Raw genomic sequence first — 20163 nt, 5'->3', positions numbered from 1 at the left:
TAATCACATAATATCTGGAGCCATTGAAATAATAATAATAATAATAATAATAATAATAATAATAATAATAATAATAATGGTCTACCAATGTGAGTTTCTTTGCCCTAGATGTCAGGAAGACACTTGGCAAGAAATGGAAACAAAATTGAAAGAAGATAATAATAATTTCAAATTTTGGCACAAGGCCAGCAATTTCAGGTAATGGAGTAAATCATTTAGATCAACCTCAGTGTATAACTGGTACTTATTTTATTGACCCTGAAAGGAGTAAAGGCAAAGTCAATCTTGGTGGAACTTGAACTCAGAATGTAAAGACAGACAAAATACCCGTGAGCATTTTGCCTGGCTAACAACTCTGATAGTTCACTACCTTGATGATGATGATAATAATAATAATAATCCTTTCTACTATAGACACAAGGCCTGAAATTTTGGGGGAGAGAATAAATCAATTACATCGACCCCAAAGCATAACTGGTACTTATTTCATTGACCCTAAAAGGAGGAAAGGCAAAGTCAACCTTGGCAGAATTTGAACTCAGAATGTAAGGACAGACGAAATGCCACCAAGCATTTGCCCAGTGTGCTAACGGTTCTGCCAGTTCACCACCTTAATAATAATGATATTAAAAATAATAATAATGCTTTCTACTATAGGCACAAGGCCTGAAATTTGTGGGAGGAGGGGATAAGTTGATTATATCAACTGCAGCACTCAACTGGTCCTTATTTTATTGACCCCCCAAAAAATGAAAGGCCAAGCCAGCCTCAGTAGAATTTGAGATCAAAACACAAAGACAGATGGAATACCACTAAGCTTCTTGTCCAGTGTGCTAACGATTCTGCCAATAATAATAATTTCTACTCTAGGCACAAGGCCTGAAATTATAGAGGAGGGGGCTCATCAATTACATTGGCCCCACTGCTCAACTGCTAATTATTTCATTAATTTCAAAAGGATGACCAGCAAAGTCAACCGTGACAGCATTTGAACTCAGAACGTAAAGATGGAAGAGATGCTGCTAACAGCTCTGCTACCTCATCACTTTAATAATAACAACAACAACACTAATAATTCTTTCTAATTATATTATTATTAATAATAGTTAGTATCATCATCACCACCACCACCACCTTTATCTATAATAATATTCTGCTTGATATGATGTTTGTGTGTTCAAGTGTTATACTTTAAACAACCTTAACTACAGAACAAAATTAAAGACTGTTTTGAAGATTTGTAAATTTACACATCAAATCAAGAAATAAAAAAATATTATAATAAAATGTGGATTTTTCCATGGGCCCCACTTGTATAATATTCAGTTTATTCTTTCCTACCTTCATGCAAGTGTTTGTGTGTTATGCTTAAAACAACTTTGGCTACAGAATAAAATTAAAAATCTAATCAAAACCTTTATCAAAAGGGAAAAATGTTATGCTTTAAAAATCAAAGAAATAATGAAAACATGTGAAATAATGAAACAAGATAGGGTTTGTTACGATTTAAATAAAAATTCTAGTCTAAGGAATGAAATCAAAGACATAATTTAACATCATGAAACAATGAAGATCTATGAATTTATGCTTTGATCAAGATATGGAGATCTTGCTAAAACATGTTTTGATCAGGTTTAGGTTGTTGCTGAACTGATTTGGAGAGCTGGCTTGGGAGACCTTTAGTATAGCACATAGATAGGCTTATAGTACAGAGGTGGATCTGTAGTATACTTGTAGTATAGAGGCCGGCTTATTGTAGAGAGGTAGACTTATAGTATAGAATTATAACCTGAAGTATAGAACTATAACTATAGTACAAAGGTAGAGCTGTATTAAAGAGCAAAACCTATTATAGTAGAAAGATATAAACATAGTATAGAGGTAAACCTGTAGAATGGATATTGATAATGAAATCAAGGTTTAAAAACCAACCCACTTTTGAAATTTCTGGTGTTTTGTTTGCATTAATTTTTGTATATAGCCACTTTTCTAATTATCGTTATCCTGTCTTATATTAACTTACTATCTGTACATGTATTTATCTACTAAAGAGATTTACTTACTATACACATTGAACAGCCAGTAATATTTTCCTTCTTGGTACACATACATTTTCACACACATTCAGATAGAAAAATATAAGAAATATCAAAAAACAAAATGGAAATTACATTTTAACAAATATCTTTTTAAAAATTAAATGAAATATAAACCAGCTACATACAGAATGGTAATATTTGGTTAAAGGCAGAAATCCTATTAAAAACACAAGATGTTACTATTCCATTTTTCCCCTTCATAAGTACCCTAGGTTAAATTGATACCAGAAGTATAGGCAACTGCCTTTCCTTTTGGGACCACAGAACAGGGTGGGATTCTGGGGAAACAGATACTAAATAAGTCACGACTCCCCATTTGTCACCCAAGAGTTACAAAAAAACTGCAGTGTAACCACCCATGCACTCACAGAATCTTTATTTCTTCTATGACAGCCTTGGTTGTTAGATGGAAAACATTTCCATAGTGATGGTCATGCATGTGTAACCTTCACTTGCCAAATAAACAAAGAAATTATCAAAGTTGGTGACTAAACAAATTAGAATAATTAATACAGTAGTCCAGGAATTAACTAACATAAAAGGATAAATGTGTGTGTGTGTGTGTGTGTGTGTGTGTATACATGCACACACATATTTGTATGTATGTACATGTATATACTATATATACATACACATACATATATGTGTTTACATATGTATATATATATATATATATATACTTCTATTTATCATCATCATTTAACATCCGTTTTCCATGCAGAGCAAGATTGGACTCAGTGGGTCCCAGGACCGCATCATGCACCAGTGCCATCCTTAGCTTGGTTCCTACGGCCAGATGTTCTTCCTAATGCCAACCACTTAACTCTAGGAGGAGGAGGTTGGTTTTCTCTTCACCCACCACCACTAATGAGATCCACATGTAGGATGCAACAAGGCTACGAAATCCCAAGGGAGGGGTTTTACACAAGCAGGTGAGGAGATTAGGGTACAAGAGGAGATAGGGCAGAACAAATTGTTGTTGTGAAGGAGTTACATAGCCCCTCTCGTTTAGGAGAGAGAGAGAGAGAGAGAGAGAGAGAGAGAGAGAGAAATGAAGTGGAGTTGAGAAGTGTTGATGTATGTGGCACCTGAAGATATGATGAGATTGGAATTGAATGGAGACTGAGGAGTGTGGAGGGGTGGGAGGGGTTTTGTAAGAGTGCATGGAGTGGGGGAGGTAGGTAATGTCTGTAAGGATTGAGTAGGGATGATGGGATGAAGTGTAGGAAATGGTGGTGGGGATAGGCCCTAATCCATGATTTGGGGAGGGAGAGGATTGGAAAAAGGGAGCAAGATAGAAATGAGGATACAGAGGTGGGCGACAGGAGATGAGGAGAGAAAGTCAGGACCTGTGGACGAGGAGAGATAATTCGGTGGTCCAGTGTGGGAATGGGGTTCTGGCTAGTAAGAAAGGAAAGGTATTAAGAGGGAGGGCTATGAGTAGGAGAGAAGTTGGGGAGGGGGAGAGCAAATGATACAAGGAAGAAATTGAATGGGTAGCCAATTTAGCACATATGTATATATACACTCACACCCTGCTTTCAGAAATACATATACACATATACACACACACATTTGCATATTTATATATATATATATACACACACACACACACACATATATATATATATATATATATATATATATATACATATATATATATTGTTATATTTCGGAATGGTCATTTTGCCAGTTTAGCCAATAAAAACACACACACTATATATTTGGTGTTATTTTGCTTCAGTGTTATTTATTTTTTACATTAATCTTAATCTTATTTCAGCCAGAGTTCTTTCGTCACACTCCTGTGACCGCATCAGTGGTCCTTTGTTTTCTTCTTTCTTATTTGTGTGTCTCTCCTTACTAACCATCAGCCATTTTGTATTTCTATTGTATGTCTTCATTTGCGCATGCTTATATCTCTATGTGCGTCTATGTTTATTTAGTGTGTGGGGGGGGGGAATGCCTGTAATATTTGTATCTTCTGTTTATATACGTTCATGTAATTTGCTTTTGTTTTTGATTTTGTTTATTCTTTTTTTTTTAAATTTTATTTTGTTCATGTTTACATGAACAAAATATTGGCTAAACTGGCAAAATGACCATTCCGAAATACAACAATGTCTGTTTCAACACACGACTTCACATAAAAAATCTTGCACAACAAATATATAAACGTTATTATATATATATATATATATATATATATATATATATATATATATATATATATATATATATATACATACTTATATATATATATACACATTCTCTATTCTGTCCTTTCCTGTTCGAAGATGGTAATGATTGCAATTTGGGACAGATTTAGCTGCTGTATCTAGCAAACAGAGCTACCATATAGAGATCCCCTCAATGGCATAACCCAGCTAATATAGACAAGTGCGTGTGTGTGTGTGAGAGAGAGAGAGAGGGGGCTTGAATGCACCTACATGCAAAAAGTTACCAGTTGATACTCTGAGTGTTGGGATTTCAGTATAATTTCTGCTAATAATAATAATAATTATACATTTGTGAGGAAGTAGTAACATAGGAATAATTATATTTAATAAGCACTTAAGAAGTCAACTATATATACATATATAGATATATATATATATATATATATATAATATATATATATATATATATATATATATAAGAATTAGACCAAGTCACAACATATCAAGTAAATATGGACAAATAAACTGAATAAACAGGACCGTTTAACTGTTCCATGTTCTATGCATAGAGACATATATAGTCTGTTCATGAAAACAAAAATATCTTCAATTTGAGTAAAGATCCAATACTAAATTAGGAGATAATAAAATATGTTATAAAAGGGAGATAGGATGGTGTCAGTATGAAGAACAGAGATTTTATCATTCTAAAAGACTGCAAGAGATATAAGGAATCATCATTCTATGATGCTACATGAGAAAGAGGAGTTACCATTCTACACTGTTACATAAATACATCATTCTAAGATGCTACATGGAAGGTGAGCAAATATGACTAACCCTTGAGTAGGAATAAATGTTACTGTTGGCTGCTCTGTTGAGAGGAGCAGGTTTTATTAAAAGCTGCTGAATAAAAGGAAGCAGATTTTCATTCCAAGATCGGTCCTACATGAGACAGGAAAAAGGGGTAGGAAAGAATAAAATGTTTTGCTTTATATAAACACTCTGATGCACTTTTCAAGTGAGAATTAAATGTAATAAGACTGAAATCCAAGAGGCTGGGTGGTTGAGTGCTTAACTTGCTCCAGTTAACAGATTAACAATTCCACTTTACAGTGAAGTGAGTAACTTTATGAAGGGAAAGAACAAAATATCTATGACTAAAATACAGGGAAAATTATTGAATTTGAAGATCCATCAAACTCATGTTTATAAAGAGAAAATGAATTTTGCATGGTGCATGCATGTTGTTGTAGTATGATGAAGTATGTGTTTAACTGTGTGAAATATGTAAGGTATGATATGTGTGTCTGAGTAAAAAAAAGGGCAAGGTATGGGTGTTTTCAAATAGAGTGTGAGGTTGTGACACGTCATTCCTTGCAGTTGTGTGTTGTAAAACAAGGTACAAGCTATGACATATGTTTATGTGTAAGGTCAAGTAATAGCCCCCACTCTCTCCCTCTCTTCTTTTACACACACACACACATACACACATCTGTACATCTGAAATATCTGTGCATTAATCTATTTAAACAAAAATAAACTGTGATCAGAACTCTATGAAATGCGTAAGTCCTCATCTTTATACAGCAACTTTCTATTTATCAATTAATTAACTTTAAAATTAAGGACAATCTACAAAGAGTTTTAAGCCCTAATGACAACACTAATCTCTGCAGCATTTCACTTAACCAACTTTCATTAAATTTTAATCAAGCTCCCAATATTCCAACACAGAGTCCAATTCTACCCAACAATCATCTGGTTAGCTCAGTTATTATAGAACCAAATGTTCAGCAGTGATTCAGTTTCTCCATGAGACAGAAATTTTATTCGTTAATATTCTTCTAGATTTCTAAAGTTTCTTCAACATTCTCGCACCAGACTGAGAGAACTTACAAGGAATTCTGGAATCAAAAAACAAACCATAAAAGAATTCTAAAACCCAACCCTTGTGTTCCCAGAATCATACAAAATTTAAATAAGCTAAGAAGACAGGATTTAGTGTTTTTATAAAAAATAACTTTTAAATATTAGTGTATTCTTTTTAGTCTTGTAAATTTAGATGTTTGTAAATAGGTTTTGAATAGTTGACTTATAACCAACTACACATAGTATTTAATAGGAACCACACAGGCAACAAATAGTTATTTTAAACTAGATTCTTCACCAACCCAAATACAATTTCACAAATTCTGGGAGAGTGACAGGGTTGTCTACAAAAAATCCAGTAAGGATACAAAAATTAGCTTGTCTGTGTCATGAAAACAAATATCTAAAATGTCTAACTTTTGTTTCTCTTGTTTGGCATCACCAAACCTTCGTTTCATAGAACATAACACCAGTTTTATTTGTCATATAACAAACTGTGCTTGCACCCACTGTTATGTTAATTATTGAAAAGTTAATTTCTGTGATTGGAGGATAATCATTACAGTCTAGATACTGGCCAAAATATTTTATTGAACTAATTCTTACCAAAGTAAACCCATTTGGGGCCCTTTAAATGACCCTTGCCTAAATAAACCACCAACAATGGTCAAATTGATCCCTGCTAATATAGATAACCTCCAGCATCTTTAAAATGACCTTTGCCAAACAATACAGATCACTGTTAGACACTTCAAACTGACCACTGACAAAACACATCCCTACAAGTTATGAGAAACTGATCCTTACCTATACAAACCCTCATTGCTGTTCTTAAAGTGACCCCTGCTAATAGAGACCACAAATATTGTTCCTGACAATACATATTGTCACTAGTCACTCCAAACTGGGCCCTGTTAATACAAACTACTACTACTACTATATTCTTAAACTGGCCCCTACCAATACAGACTACCATAGTGTCCTAATATCTACAACTACAGTTCATCATCACTATTGTCAAACTGACCCCTCTATCAGATACTACAGATAACCATTAAGTACCTCAAATTTTCAGTGAATACTATTTATCCCCCAAAGATTACAACCACTTTTAATTCTTGCCTTGAACCCTCATCCCTTAGCAGAGTCATTGGGGTGATGTTGTAACACACAGCATGTCTTGATTCTCCTTTTTGCACTGCAACACACCAACAACCCCTTATTTTACCTTTCTCTGAATTAACCAAATAAAGTACTTTGTTTAAGGTTTTGCATTATGTCATGTGCCCCAATTAGCTGAGCTGATAATACAGGTACCTCTTCAATTTCATTATTGACTGGTTGACATTTATGTTGGACTAAAGAACTCTTGTTCTGGCTGACAAGTCATGCAGATATCAACCTGTCCACAATATCTTTGGCCTTCACAAGCCCTCTCTGACCAGCAAGATTAATGCCTTAGTAGTAATGGGAAAACAAATTTAGCATTTGATGAAAATAAATATTGTCTTCTATATACATTAGATACATTATGTATAAAATATTCCTTAAACGATGACTGCATTAAAACAAGTTTCTCTTTTCACCTCCCCCCCCTCTCACACACACACAAACACACACAACCAGTTCCACTGACAGGAAAGAGTTTGTTGGAATGTGTACAATTCAGTAGCAGAGATCCTTTCTGCAGAGACCATCTTATCAGTGACAAAAATATGTCTTTTCTCACGGATAAATCTCAAAGAAATCACGAGAAGCTTTTGTTGTTGTTGCAGTTGTTTAGCTCCAAAGTCTACCCTGATTGAGCAGACCTATGACCAAAGGCCTTCCAGCCATGACTATCCTGTCTTTAAATAATCTATGACTACACTACCCATGTCATTTCTATTATTTTTAAGACATTTGGGTGTGATTTGAAGGAGATTTTAGCTGCTATTTCTAGCAGTCAGAGCAAGCATGTAGAAGCTGAAAACCACAACAAATATTTATCACAGCTAATTCTGGCAATGGGTTGGTGATGTCCCATCTGATGAATGACAAACATAATGAATAAAATGATAACTGAACAAAATCACACAAATTCATTATAACCAAATAATTAATGTATGTATTGTTATTGCTATTACTGTCGTTGTCGTTGCTATAACAATTACAACTCCACTGTAATTATTTACACATTAATCAATGTAAATTTGTAAATTAATAAATCTATATTAATAGTTAACAACAACAACGTCTGCTAAAGAGACTGGACATATTGTCTCTCAAAAATATAAATATCTTTTATATTAGTTCCACTAAAATTAAGTAAACAGACAAACAAGAATGGGACCCTACCATACTCTGGAATCCCCTACGTTTAGCTATTAGTCCCACACACACATACACACATTGACTGGAGAGCTTAGCTAGTTTATATCACTAAAGTTACTAATAATTTAATTAAGTTACAAATATAGCTGTAAAAGAATATAAACTTATACAGAAAATGTTGATCGGTTAATTAAATCACATTAATTATAATTTCACTTAAAACCTTCAAGTCTAAAATTAAAACTATTACTTTTTAAATAAGCTCCCCACTCAAATTGAGAAAAATGATATTAACTCATGAAAAGAAAATTATTTGGAAAATGAAATAATTTTTGTTCCATTAAATTCAAGTTGTATAATGTTTATGGATGTAAAAGTGTGTGTGAGTGGGAGAAATGTTCATTAGAATCTCCTTAATCAGTTTTTAATTCCGTGTGTGCATGTTTAAAGACAGCATCAGCAAACTGGACGAAAAGGCGGTCCATGTAGTTTGCATGGCGTGGAAAGATGCCTTCCATAAATCCAATATGACCACCATGGGAAGTTATGACGAAGGCAACGTTTTTATTTTCTTTCGCCTGCGCAACTGGAATTGCTGAAAAACGCAAAGGAATATCATTTTAGTAATTGCACAAAATAAAACAGAGAAACCATGGATGAGTTAAAACATAAACACTATGAGTTTTAGCAATTGTGCAATCATGGAGGAAAAAACCGTAGGAATTTAGAAATGTTGAAACATAATCAGTTTCAAAAATTACTTCAAATAGAAAGAGAAAAAAACTGGATAATGCATTTGTATACAAACAATCACTTTTGGTAATAATAAGATTTTCTATGACTGAAGCTAACTGCTAAGATTTTCAAAGCAAAATACTGTTAGACATTATAAGTGCAAATCAGAGCCTTTGACATCTAAAATTGCTTTATGTCTTGCAGTTTCTTTGGAATGTTGTCATATTAAGAACTGGAAGTAGTAAAAGATTTAGTAAACAATAAATTTCTTTAGTATTTCAATCTGTAGAAGCTGTAATCTGAGACTCGTAAGTAAACTGTAAACAACATCCAAAACTGTTTATGATGACAAACACAAGGATGCAGTGTGTATGAAGTTTATATGAGCTGTGATGTTAGAATGGTGAGATGAACTCTTGATAAGGATGCAGTGTGTATGAGCTGTGATGTTAGAATCATGAGATGAACTCTTGATAAATGGGAGACATCTTGTTGCCCAAACAAACAGGCAGTGCAGCAAGGATGTTTCAGCAGTGATATTAAAATCACATCATCCTCATCATCATCATCACCATTATCATTTTAACGTCCACTTTTCTATACTTGCATGGGTCAGACAAAGTTTGTTGAGGCAGATTTCTACGGCCAGGTACCCTACCAGCTGCCAACATTATTTCTAAGCAAGGTAATATTTCCCCAAGGTCAGCATTTCTTTGCAGAATATTGGAAATGAATGACATTCATTTACAACAATCAGATGGTGTCAAGACAAAGGCACACACATACTTACATACATATGCACACATGCACGCACACACACACACACAAACACATACATACATACACACATGTGCACATACATACACACATGTGCACATACATACATACATACATACATACATGCATGCATGCATATACAATGGACTTTTTTCAGTTACCATCTATCAACTTTTTTCATAAGGCTTTGGTTAACCCAGGGCTATAGAAGAAGGCACTTGCCCAAGGTCCCACAGTGGGGTTGAATCTGAAACCATGTGTTGGGAAGCAAATATCTTAACCACACAACCACTCCTGTGCCTACAGTACATGAGTACCAAAAATAGAAATGCTACTGTTTTTCTCAAGGCCTTCATCAGAAATGATAGAAACTTATTTACTACAGAAACAATAGTTATTTGGTATCTATAGACAAACATTATCAATTGCCATGAATTTCCCAACAGTCACCAAGTCAGCATGTGATTTTAGCAAGAGATATTAAACTTCAAGTGATTCTAATATCACAGCCCAAACATCATTGAACATTGAATGTCCCAGTTTATGTTGTCATAACTATTTTGAGATTGTTGATAATTTTTTATCTGTTCAAATTCAGAATGCTGTTGAAACTAAGGTTTTAAGATAAATATATTATTCTTCAGTTTCACATTGTGAAGTGGTGGCCATTATTGATACCTTATTTTTATGCAGTGATAACTCAGAATAGAACAATGTATATAATTAAAGAATATATGACAGTGTCGTGGTGTACTAAATAAATGTGGAATGTTGCCAAAATGTACAGCAATCACCTTGAAATATGCAGAAATCACCCTCATTATGGGCCAGAATGAAATGTCACTTCTAAAACTATGTAAAGTTTAGTTGAGTCTATTTCTTTCTCATTTTTTTTTTTTTCATTTTTAACAAATAACATACAATTACGAATAATTTATTTCACATTTGCTTGCAAATGTAAAATTACTAAGTTCTACAAAAACAAAAGAATAGAAAACATGTTTTAGGAGCTAATGGCCTTTATCTTGTTATTTTGGGTCATGTGTTGGCTAATTATTTTGTGAGAACAGAATGAGGCCATCATGATTAACTTGATGCAAACAAACCTAACATGTAACAAAGGTATCAAAAATTTGGCAACTGCTTAAAATTAGACCATTGATCTGTGGCACACATTTTGCTATTAATGTTTCAATGCCTGACACAATATTGTATTTTTATTTTAGAACTGAGCAAATGACATCAAAGAGAAGTTTGGTAGATGAACCTGACCATAACTCTAAACAGAAAGAAATGAAAAGCATTTTGAACTTTTTCAAGAGTAACATAATCCCACAGTCCTCATAAGTTAGATGCAGAGACTGAAATGAATTCATCAGAAACCAAGAACTCAATAGGAAATGAACGAGATGAAATCAGTCATAGAGCATCTACCTGATGATGTAAATGTAAGAGCAAAAAACAACAGATACACATGTTACAATGAAATATCTAAGGATCCTCTTGTCAATCACAAGGAAAGCACTCATCCAAACTGCTCCAACCTTTAGAATGTCATCTTCGCTGTATGTGGCCAAGCATTATCCTGATGGAAGAACACCTTCCATCTTAAAACCAAAGATGGTCGTTTTTCTTCTAGTGCTGACTGAAGCCATGCAACCTGCTCACAGTAGATCCCCTTTGTTATCATTTGGTTTGGGTTTAAAAGTTCAAAGTGGACTAAACCTTTCACATCCCACCAAACAGAAAACAACACCCTATGTGGGTGAAGACCTTCTTTAGCCTGGGGTGTCAGTGTTTCCCCTTTCCCTACCCACTGTCTTGGGCACTTGACATATTTATAGAGAACCCATTTCTCATCACCAGTCACTATTCAGTCCCAAAAAGGTTCATTCATGAGACATGACACTAAAGAAGAGCACACATTCATTCTCTGTGAGTGTGGTTAGACTCGGAGAGATTGTGAGGAAGCCATTGACTCAATTTGCTGACTTTTTGATGGCATGCAGGTGTTGATGAATGGTTGAATGACCAAATCCAAGCTTCTCTGCTAGTTCCTCAACAGTTATGATGGGATTTTGTTCCACCAGGGTTTGCAGGACATCCTCATTGAGCTCTACAGATCTTCCATTAGCTGTATGCAGCTAATGGTAAGATTAGTGGGGGATAAGGATAAAGTAGTTGAGAAAAATTTTTCTTACCATGATATGGAGAAAAAGGATCATCAGCGGCATTTAGACAGAGTAGTGGTATCTTAATGAGATGAAGCTTGTCATTGAGGCAGGCGTCTCGATAATATTTTTCCCAAGTACCATAACCAAAGAGTTTAGCAGTGAATCTGTCATCAAATTCTTTTATAGTCTGGCTCTGGAATCAGTGAGATCAATAAGAAATGCTCAAATACATGTTAGGATTTTAAAATATGTAGAACTGGGTGCAATAATTAAAAAATGATTAAGAGTAAAAAAAAATATAGACCTGTGACAAATAGAATGTTTGCAATGATAGTTCACTGAGGATTTTAAAATAGTAGAACTGGGTGTGCAATAATTAAAAAATGATTAAGAGTAAAAAAAAATATAGACCTGTGACAAATAGAATGTTTGCAATGATAGTTCACTGAGCCTGGTACTTAATTTACTCTGTATTGCTAATTATATGCTGAATTTGTTGATGTATCTCGACAGAGGAGCATGTCATAATAATATTGACAAGCAGGACCCGTGAATATTTCACAAAATTATTGGTAAACCTGTTGGGTTATTTCTGAAAACTTTATCAAAAGAACCTGAAAGCATAGCCTGTGTTGTGTCTGTATGGAAAGATAGTCACTCATCAGTTACCCATTGAAAAGTGAAAGAAATTGGAATGTGATGATCACTTAATGCACTTTATATACTTTATGCACAATTTTATAGACTTAATACACAGCACTCATCAAATAAATATTCACTCTTATTTTTCCATTTCCCCCATAAACAAACAAAATATCCCATACATATGATACAACCTTGAGCTGAATTGCATATATCTGCCACTTAAATAAGCATGAATATTTCACAGAATTGCACAAATGCGCAAGTGTTAAGTGATGGGTGATGTATAAAAAAAACAGCTCAATTATTATTTAAAATACACTTTTCACTATCCATGCACAACCACCACCTCCAACACCACCACCACCACCACCACCATCTCCCTTTCCTCCTGTCTCCTCCTTTCTCTGCCTTTCTTTTTATCGCTCCGTCTTTTCTCTCCCTCTTTCTGTGTCACACTTCACCTTTTTCTCCTTTTTCTTTCTCCTCTATTTCCTTTCAGCTAATCACTTGAAAGCATTACAATTACATTCCCTCCACCCCACATCATGGACACTTCTCTCTCTCTCTTTTCTTTCTATTTCTTTTTCTCTAATCACATGAAAGTGTTTCCAATGTAATGTAATGACAAGCAGAGTTATTCTAAGATAGTATTAGATATATTTTTATGCAATTTAAATAAAAATAGCAGAACAAAGATTTTTCAACAAGGATGGCTTTAACATTTGGAGAAAAAGCAGAGGATAAAATGAAAGCAAACAAAGCCAAGCCACAAAGATTCTGTGGTGAGGGTCAATCTTTTATAAATGGAATGTCCTCTTGTTAACAGAGAGTTGGGAAAACAAGAACCACTGAGCTGAGTATTGCACTGTACTGTGGCCATGGGAATATTTCTCACCAAAAAAGGCCTGGCATTTAGGAGTAGTGGAGTGACTGTAGGATTTAAGCACAATTTTTAGGAATTATAGAACTTATTGCTCAATTTGATCCATTTCTGATGGCTCACTTGAAAGCGTTTTGCAATCTCAGAAGCATTAAGTAATCATACTTATCACCTATCATCTACAAAGGAATCATTTTAATGGCAAAATATATTAATCATGTGAAGTATATTTGCCACCTAAATGTGGCTAACCACTAAGGGTGGATGCTACTGTAGCTGTAGCCCCAGAACATCTTCTCCAGCTGGCTATTAACACACTTTCTGTGCCCTATCAGTATTTGCAAAGGGAAGCCATCCTTCCCATCGTTGACCTGACGTGATACGCACTGACCCGACTTTCTGGATATTTACCTGTCGTCAGCACACGACAATCACTGGTCTTCGATGCAAAGGGGTCCCAATGCAAATACATATATCCTTTTTCCAGTGACAAAAAGTCACTGATCTCGATAAAGTCTAAACAAGCAATAATAAATCTCTGAACAAGGTATAGACAGTAGCTGCACGACAATGTGAAGTATATGTCAGTGTCATAACTGTTGTAATAGAAAAACTTTTAAAAAAGAACATTTATTGAACTAAGTTTCAAGCAAACAAACTAAAGAGACTGAGATCTAAAAATTTAAAACAATAACAAAGCAAAATAATTTTACAATTATCTAGAAATAAAAAATTCTTAAGCAGAAAGTGAAACCAAAGAAACAAATTCCAAATTTTGTTACAATATAATTTCTACAATTATATATATCTTTTTGCTTTACCTTTATTGTTTTTGTTATGTTTCCAAACTGGAATCTAAATTTTTCTAGAATCACACATTTACTTTCACTTACAAGAGAATGAAAATAAGAAATGTAAGAACAAACAGTCCATATTTTGGTTGGAGTGCTTTCCAGTAAAAATGATAGGAGATAGTAAAAAAGAAATATAATTATCATCTTAAATTTACTAATGAACTAGTTTCACTAATTTGTCTTTATGATCACTAACTTATGTATTATGGAATGCAAAAATAAGTACAGCAAAATGTGCAACAATGTTTGTCAAAGAGAACAAAGTAAAGTTTTAAGAACTTACAACATACCTTCATTACGTAGTCCATATCAAAATGATGCTCAATAACTCTGTTCCTTCGAAGAAAGAAAGAAAAAAACACGTTTATATCTACTCACCTGCCACTTTTCAGACAAAATGTGGAAGGTAGACAGAGAAGTATGTAGACAGGTATACTGAATTCTAAGAGGGAGAGAAAAACTGAGTATGCAAGGCATCAGATGTAGAGTGCAAGAGAGAAGACTGTGTTGATACGGTCATGTGGTAATGTGTATGAATGCAGACAGTCGCATCAAGAGGTGCAACTGTAGAGGGAACATGTGGCAGAGGTAGAGGAGTAGGAGGACGTGACAGTGGAGACAAGGACAAAGTGGATAAAAAAAAAAATTAAAAAAGGATCTACACAGAGGAGATGACAGGGGACCAAGACTCCTGATGGTTCACTGTGCTTGAGAAACCATGCCAAGTCAAGTACAAGTGAGATTGTCACCTGCATCCTTCTCCATCTGAGCATTCCTAATCTTACAGGCTTGTGGCTGCTGGTCTCATAAAAAAAACACCCATACTGGTGCAACATAAGCACACCCATGCCAGTGCTATATAAAAGCACTCAGTACACTCTGTAAAGTGGTTGGCATTAGGAAGGGCCTTCATGGAGCCTGGGCAGCTCTTGTCACACTGTCCAACCCATGCCAGCATGGAAAGTGGACATTTAAACGATGATGGTAATAATTATGCTACAGACTTGGGGAGGGGATGAGAAAATGAAGCAGTTGATTATATTATAACAACCCCAATATCAACTGGTGCTATTTTTTGTTTTTTATTGACCCCCTTCACTGCTCAAAAGGATGATAAACAAAGTAAATTTTGTGATAATTTGAGCTCAAAATGTAAAGTGACATAAATACTATGAAATTTCATCTTCTACCCAACTGATTCCTCCGAACCACAATTCCAATTTATGTAAATAATACGAAATGTGATTAAAACCTATTATTTACTACAGTTAATCCTCAAAAGATGTGAGTACTGAGAAACTGATTTTTCTCAAGGACTCTGAGAAAAATAACTGAATTGATAGGAACCCCTAATATACCTCAACAATGAAATGCTATTGTCTATCTGTTATAGTTCTATATCGTAAGTTTATTCCCAGGTTCTCAAACCTTCAAACTATTATTTATGTCTAAACGTAACCCTTTTGAAACCAATCCTCTGGAAACAAAACTTTCCATTTTAAAAAGTCAAATTAAAATCTTCCATCATAGTTTTATGTCAAAATATTTTGTTATGTTCAAATCCAAAGAAAGAGAATAATTGTGGTTTTATTAATGCTCACCAAATTCATCCTCATTAATTTTTTTAATTGAAACACTATCAGGAAAGAGTTAATAAACACAAACAACAATAATTCTCTTCCTAACATTATGTTTCATTTCAAGGCCATGAGCTGGCAGAATTGTTCGAATGATGGACAAAATGCTTCACAACATTTTGTTCATCTTTATGTTGTGAGTTCAAATTGCACAAAGATCAACTTTGACTTTCATCCTTTTGGGGGTTAATAAAATCAGTACCAGTATGGGGTCGATGTAGTCGACTTCCCTCTCTTTCGAAACTACTGGCCTGGCGCCAAAATTTGAAACCATGTCAGTAATGAGATGAATATTGAATATTAATTCAATATTCTGATGATCTGGGATTTAGTATGAATTAAAGTTGTGGAAGATAATTCAGTGTGTTATTTCTTTTTCACTTTTTTACCCTCATGAGGTCACCAAGCAACTTGCAAGACAAGACCTCTTGATAGAAGATGGATGTGGAATATTGAGGGGGGTGGTTTTGTGTCAGGTGTTGAGCGGCCAAAGTGTAATACAGGGACAGGAACAGATATCTTGCTATAGAGGAGATACATGGCTACCCCAGTAGGAAAAGGACAAGGATGGTAGAGGTGAAGTACCCTCAAGGTACAACAAAGTAGATATAGAGAGAATAGAGACAGAAAATCTAGGATAGCTGGGTGGATAGGTTGATGAGAGTGTGAAAGGAGAATGATAGTGGGTAGCGATGAGGATAGAGGTGAAGAGGTGTGGTCAGTTTAGCGGGTTGAGAAGGTAAAGAAAAATAAGAGTGGGTCAGGAAGAAGATAAGGTGGGGAGAGAGCAACAGTATAATCAAATTAGAGACATGAGAGAAATAAGGAGATGAGTGAAGTTTAATGAGAAGAAAGGATGTAGAGTGAGAGAGGTGAATAGAGCATAAGGGTGGAAATAGTGAGGGCCAAAAGAAGTTAGAGGTTGCATCAATGACAGATATGAGAGGGTTTCAAGGGAAAGGGATGTTTGATGAAAAATAGTGTAATAAGATGATGTTGAGAGAGCAGGAAGAGTATCAAGGGAAGAAGTTAGGAGAAAGATGATGGGTAGCAGAAAAATGGCAATGGAATATGTGCAGTCCTACTCTCAGATAATAACAGGAGTTGGGGAAATAGAAAGGTGAAAAAGGAATGGATGTTATGAAGATGAGTCATGGGATAGATGGGTCTTCTGGGATACTGCAAATCACCAATAATCTCCTCTATGAGACTCAATAACCTGAAGTTGGTCTTCACTATTTCTTCCAAAATCTTCCAGAGTTTTCCTTTTCCACAAATTTTATCCACATTTGGCAATTGATACTTCTTTATGCAGCTGCTTTCATCAATATGCATCACATGAACATACCAGTGCAGTTTTCTCTAGGGTTCACTACATCTGATGCATCTTATGTCCAATTTTTCTCTCAATACATTTTCATTGTGTTGCATGTGCACACTACCACTGCACGTCCAGTGGATCATGCTAGTTTCATTTCATCCTAGTTTTTGCACGTCCTCTGCACTTGCAGCCCATGTTTCACATCATTGTTGCTTGTATGCAAGCATCATGTCATTTATCTTTCACCCTGGGAGAATAAACCTTTTGTTACCAACACAGCTAATACTCTCTAAACTTCTTCTGGATGGTTTGTATTCTAGCAACTTTACTTTCAGAGTATCCTCTTCCACTGCTGCTTAGGTTGCCTAGGTAACAGAAACTATCTACTTCCTTTAAGGATCCTCCTTAGCATTCCAGAAAATCTATTATCATGTGCTCTTAGTGTTTATTGCTGTTGTGCATTTGCCATAAATAAAGTCTACTTTCTCTGATAATCTTCCTGTGATTCCACTGCATCTCTTGTGTCTCCATAGTTTGCACTGGGTATACTATATGGAATTTCTTCTACATATCAAATTGGGCCATTTTCCTGAAGGAATCAGTATACTGTCTGTTTTCCTGCTTACTAGAACTTTGGTCTTTGCTAAGCTAACTTTAAGACCCTTTGATCTCAGATTTTTCTTCCATGCATAGAATATCTTTCCTAATTTTACTATAGACTCACCAATAAAAGTTCCTCTGGGCAACTGGTTTTAAACTCTTTTGTTATAAACTGAAGTACAACAACAAATAGGAGGAGATTGAGGATCTTTAAGCTTCCATATCTACCCTTTTCAGGTTGGCTTGTCTCTCTGGATCCATCTAGCTTTAATTTGAAAGTCACTAACTACCCACATATATTGTCCTCCCCTTTCTGTCACCATGGCCCACCTATTATGGTCCCCACTTGCTTATGTATCTCCCTCTTTGTGGTTCCTACACCTGGGACATCATCCTGCTTCATTCTGTTCTATTCTCTTTCTTGAGCCACTCCTAATCTCCTACCTTTCCCCTCTACATAGAGGTATTCCCCATTATCTGCACCCTAACCCCTGTTCATTACTCACCTTCTTAACCTCTGCCTGTTTGCTCCATCCTCACACTCTTATGAAAACATCCACTCTCTCATCCTACCCCACAACCCAGAAGGAAGGAAGGAAGGAAGGAAGGAATGGATGGGTGGATGGATGGAATGGACAGTGAAACTGGTGGACAGACAGATGGACAGAAAGTCAGACAAAAGTAGAAGTGTAGGTATATATACGAATAAATATAGATATATGGACGGATAAGCATACAGTAAGAAATATATGGATTAATATACATAGATATAGATAAAAAATATAGATAAATATATAGATAGATATAAACACATACATGTGTGTGCATGAGCATACATGCACACACACACACACACACAGATATGTTATATATATATATATATATATATATATATATATATATACATATACATACACGGTAAAAAAGTTTGCACTTACTTATGGACCAAATTAACAAGATTCCTGGCCAAGTATTTGTTGAAAAGGAGATAATTAATTGGTTGTTCTAGAGTTTTTGAAGATTCAAAAGAATCCCAGGCAGCTGATACAGCCATAGCAGCTTGGAAGACAGCATTTTCACCACATTTTGCTAAATAACCAGTCATTATCATCCTAAAAAGATTTAAGAGAAAAAGGACACGAAGACGATTAACAAATAATTTCAAGAAAAGGAAGAAAGTTACAAGAAACAGTTGAGGAGGAGAATGAACGTTGAGTGTTTATGTATTTAATATTTCACTGTTGACAAAAACTCTGAAAGAGTCTCTACATGGTTACCTAACCTGCAAGAAATACCAGCCAAATCTCTCACAAATTATACTCTGTTGTCTTAAAAATGAACACATTGAGATAATGTCATTGACAGAAGCCCACAAAATAATCCACCATCTTTCCAACAACAACTTTGACCGTCTTTTTGAATTCAATACCTCTTTCCCACTCGTGGACATGCTTATAAAATCAAAAGACAGTGACCATGACTATTAGAAACAGTTTTTCACACTCAGAATTGTTTAAACATGAAAGAAACTACCCTGGATCCTTCAAAAGTTTTATGCATTCTAAAATTCACCAACAACCCTTCCCTCACGAGCCTGTGCACCTTTCCTTCTCCATGACTCCCTTAAATATTCATTTTCTCTTTATCTGTTTTATTTTTCATACTTTGTACATACTTCTGGCCTTCACATCTCTCTTCTTTTACTTGACTAATTAATAAGTTTGTTTTCTGTCCCCTTTGAACATTCTTTCACAATTTGTAATGCATCTGAGCATTGTAGACAATAAGATCGTCGTCGTCGTCATCATCATCATCATCATTATTATTATTATTATTATCATCATTATTATTAAGGTGGTGAGCTGGCAGAATCATTAGCACACTGGGAAAAATGATTAGTGGCATTTCGTCCGCTCTTATACTCTATGTTCAAATTCTGTCAAGGTCAACTTTGCCATTCATCCTTTCGGGGTCAATAAATTAAGTAATAGTTGTGTACTGGGTCAATCTAATCGACTGGCCCCCTACCTCCAAATTTCAGGCTTTGTGCCTATAGCAGAAAGTATTATTATTATT

At 35.0% G+C, this 20163-nt stretch overlaps 1 protein-coding gene across 3 annotated transcripts in view; it reads right to left on the bottom strand.

The window, feature by feature from the left end:
* Positions 1-20163, bottom strand: part of LOC115223469 (phospholipase ABHD3) — a 94688-nt gene that overhangs the window by 9229 nt on the left and 65296 nt on the right. For 2 of the 3 annotated variants that reach the window (XM_029794060.2, XM_036512547.1), the window contains 4 exons: positions 19026-19199; positions 14820-14865; positions 12178-12343; positions 5757-9059 (listed from right to left, as the gene is read on the bottom strand). In XM_029794060.2, coding sequence (XP_029649920.1) covers positions 8878-9059; positions 12178-12343; positions 14820-14865; positions 19026-19199 — 568 coding nt within the window. In that variant the 3' untranslated portion in view covers positions 5757-8877. Of the gene's footprint in view, positions 1-5756; positions 9060-12177; positions 12344-14819; positions 14866-19025; positions 19200-20163 lie in introns of those variants that run through there. The other variant, XR_005003567.1, reaches the window with a different exon arrangement.

The sequence above is a fragment of the Octopus sinensis genome, linkage group LG23, assembly GCF_006345805.1.
Source record: "Octopus sinensis linkage group LG23, ASM634580v1, whole genome shotgun sequence".
NCBI lineage: Eukaryota > Metazoa > Mollusca > Cephalopoda > Octopoda > Octopodidae > Octopus > Octopus sinensis.
Note: the sequence above shows the minus strand (reverse complement) of the source record. Positions and strands in the feature narration are given on the sequence as shown.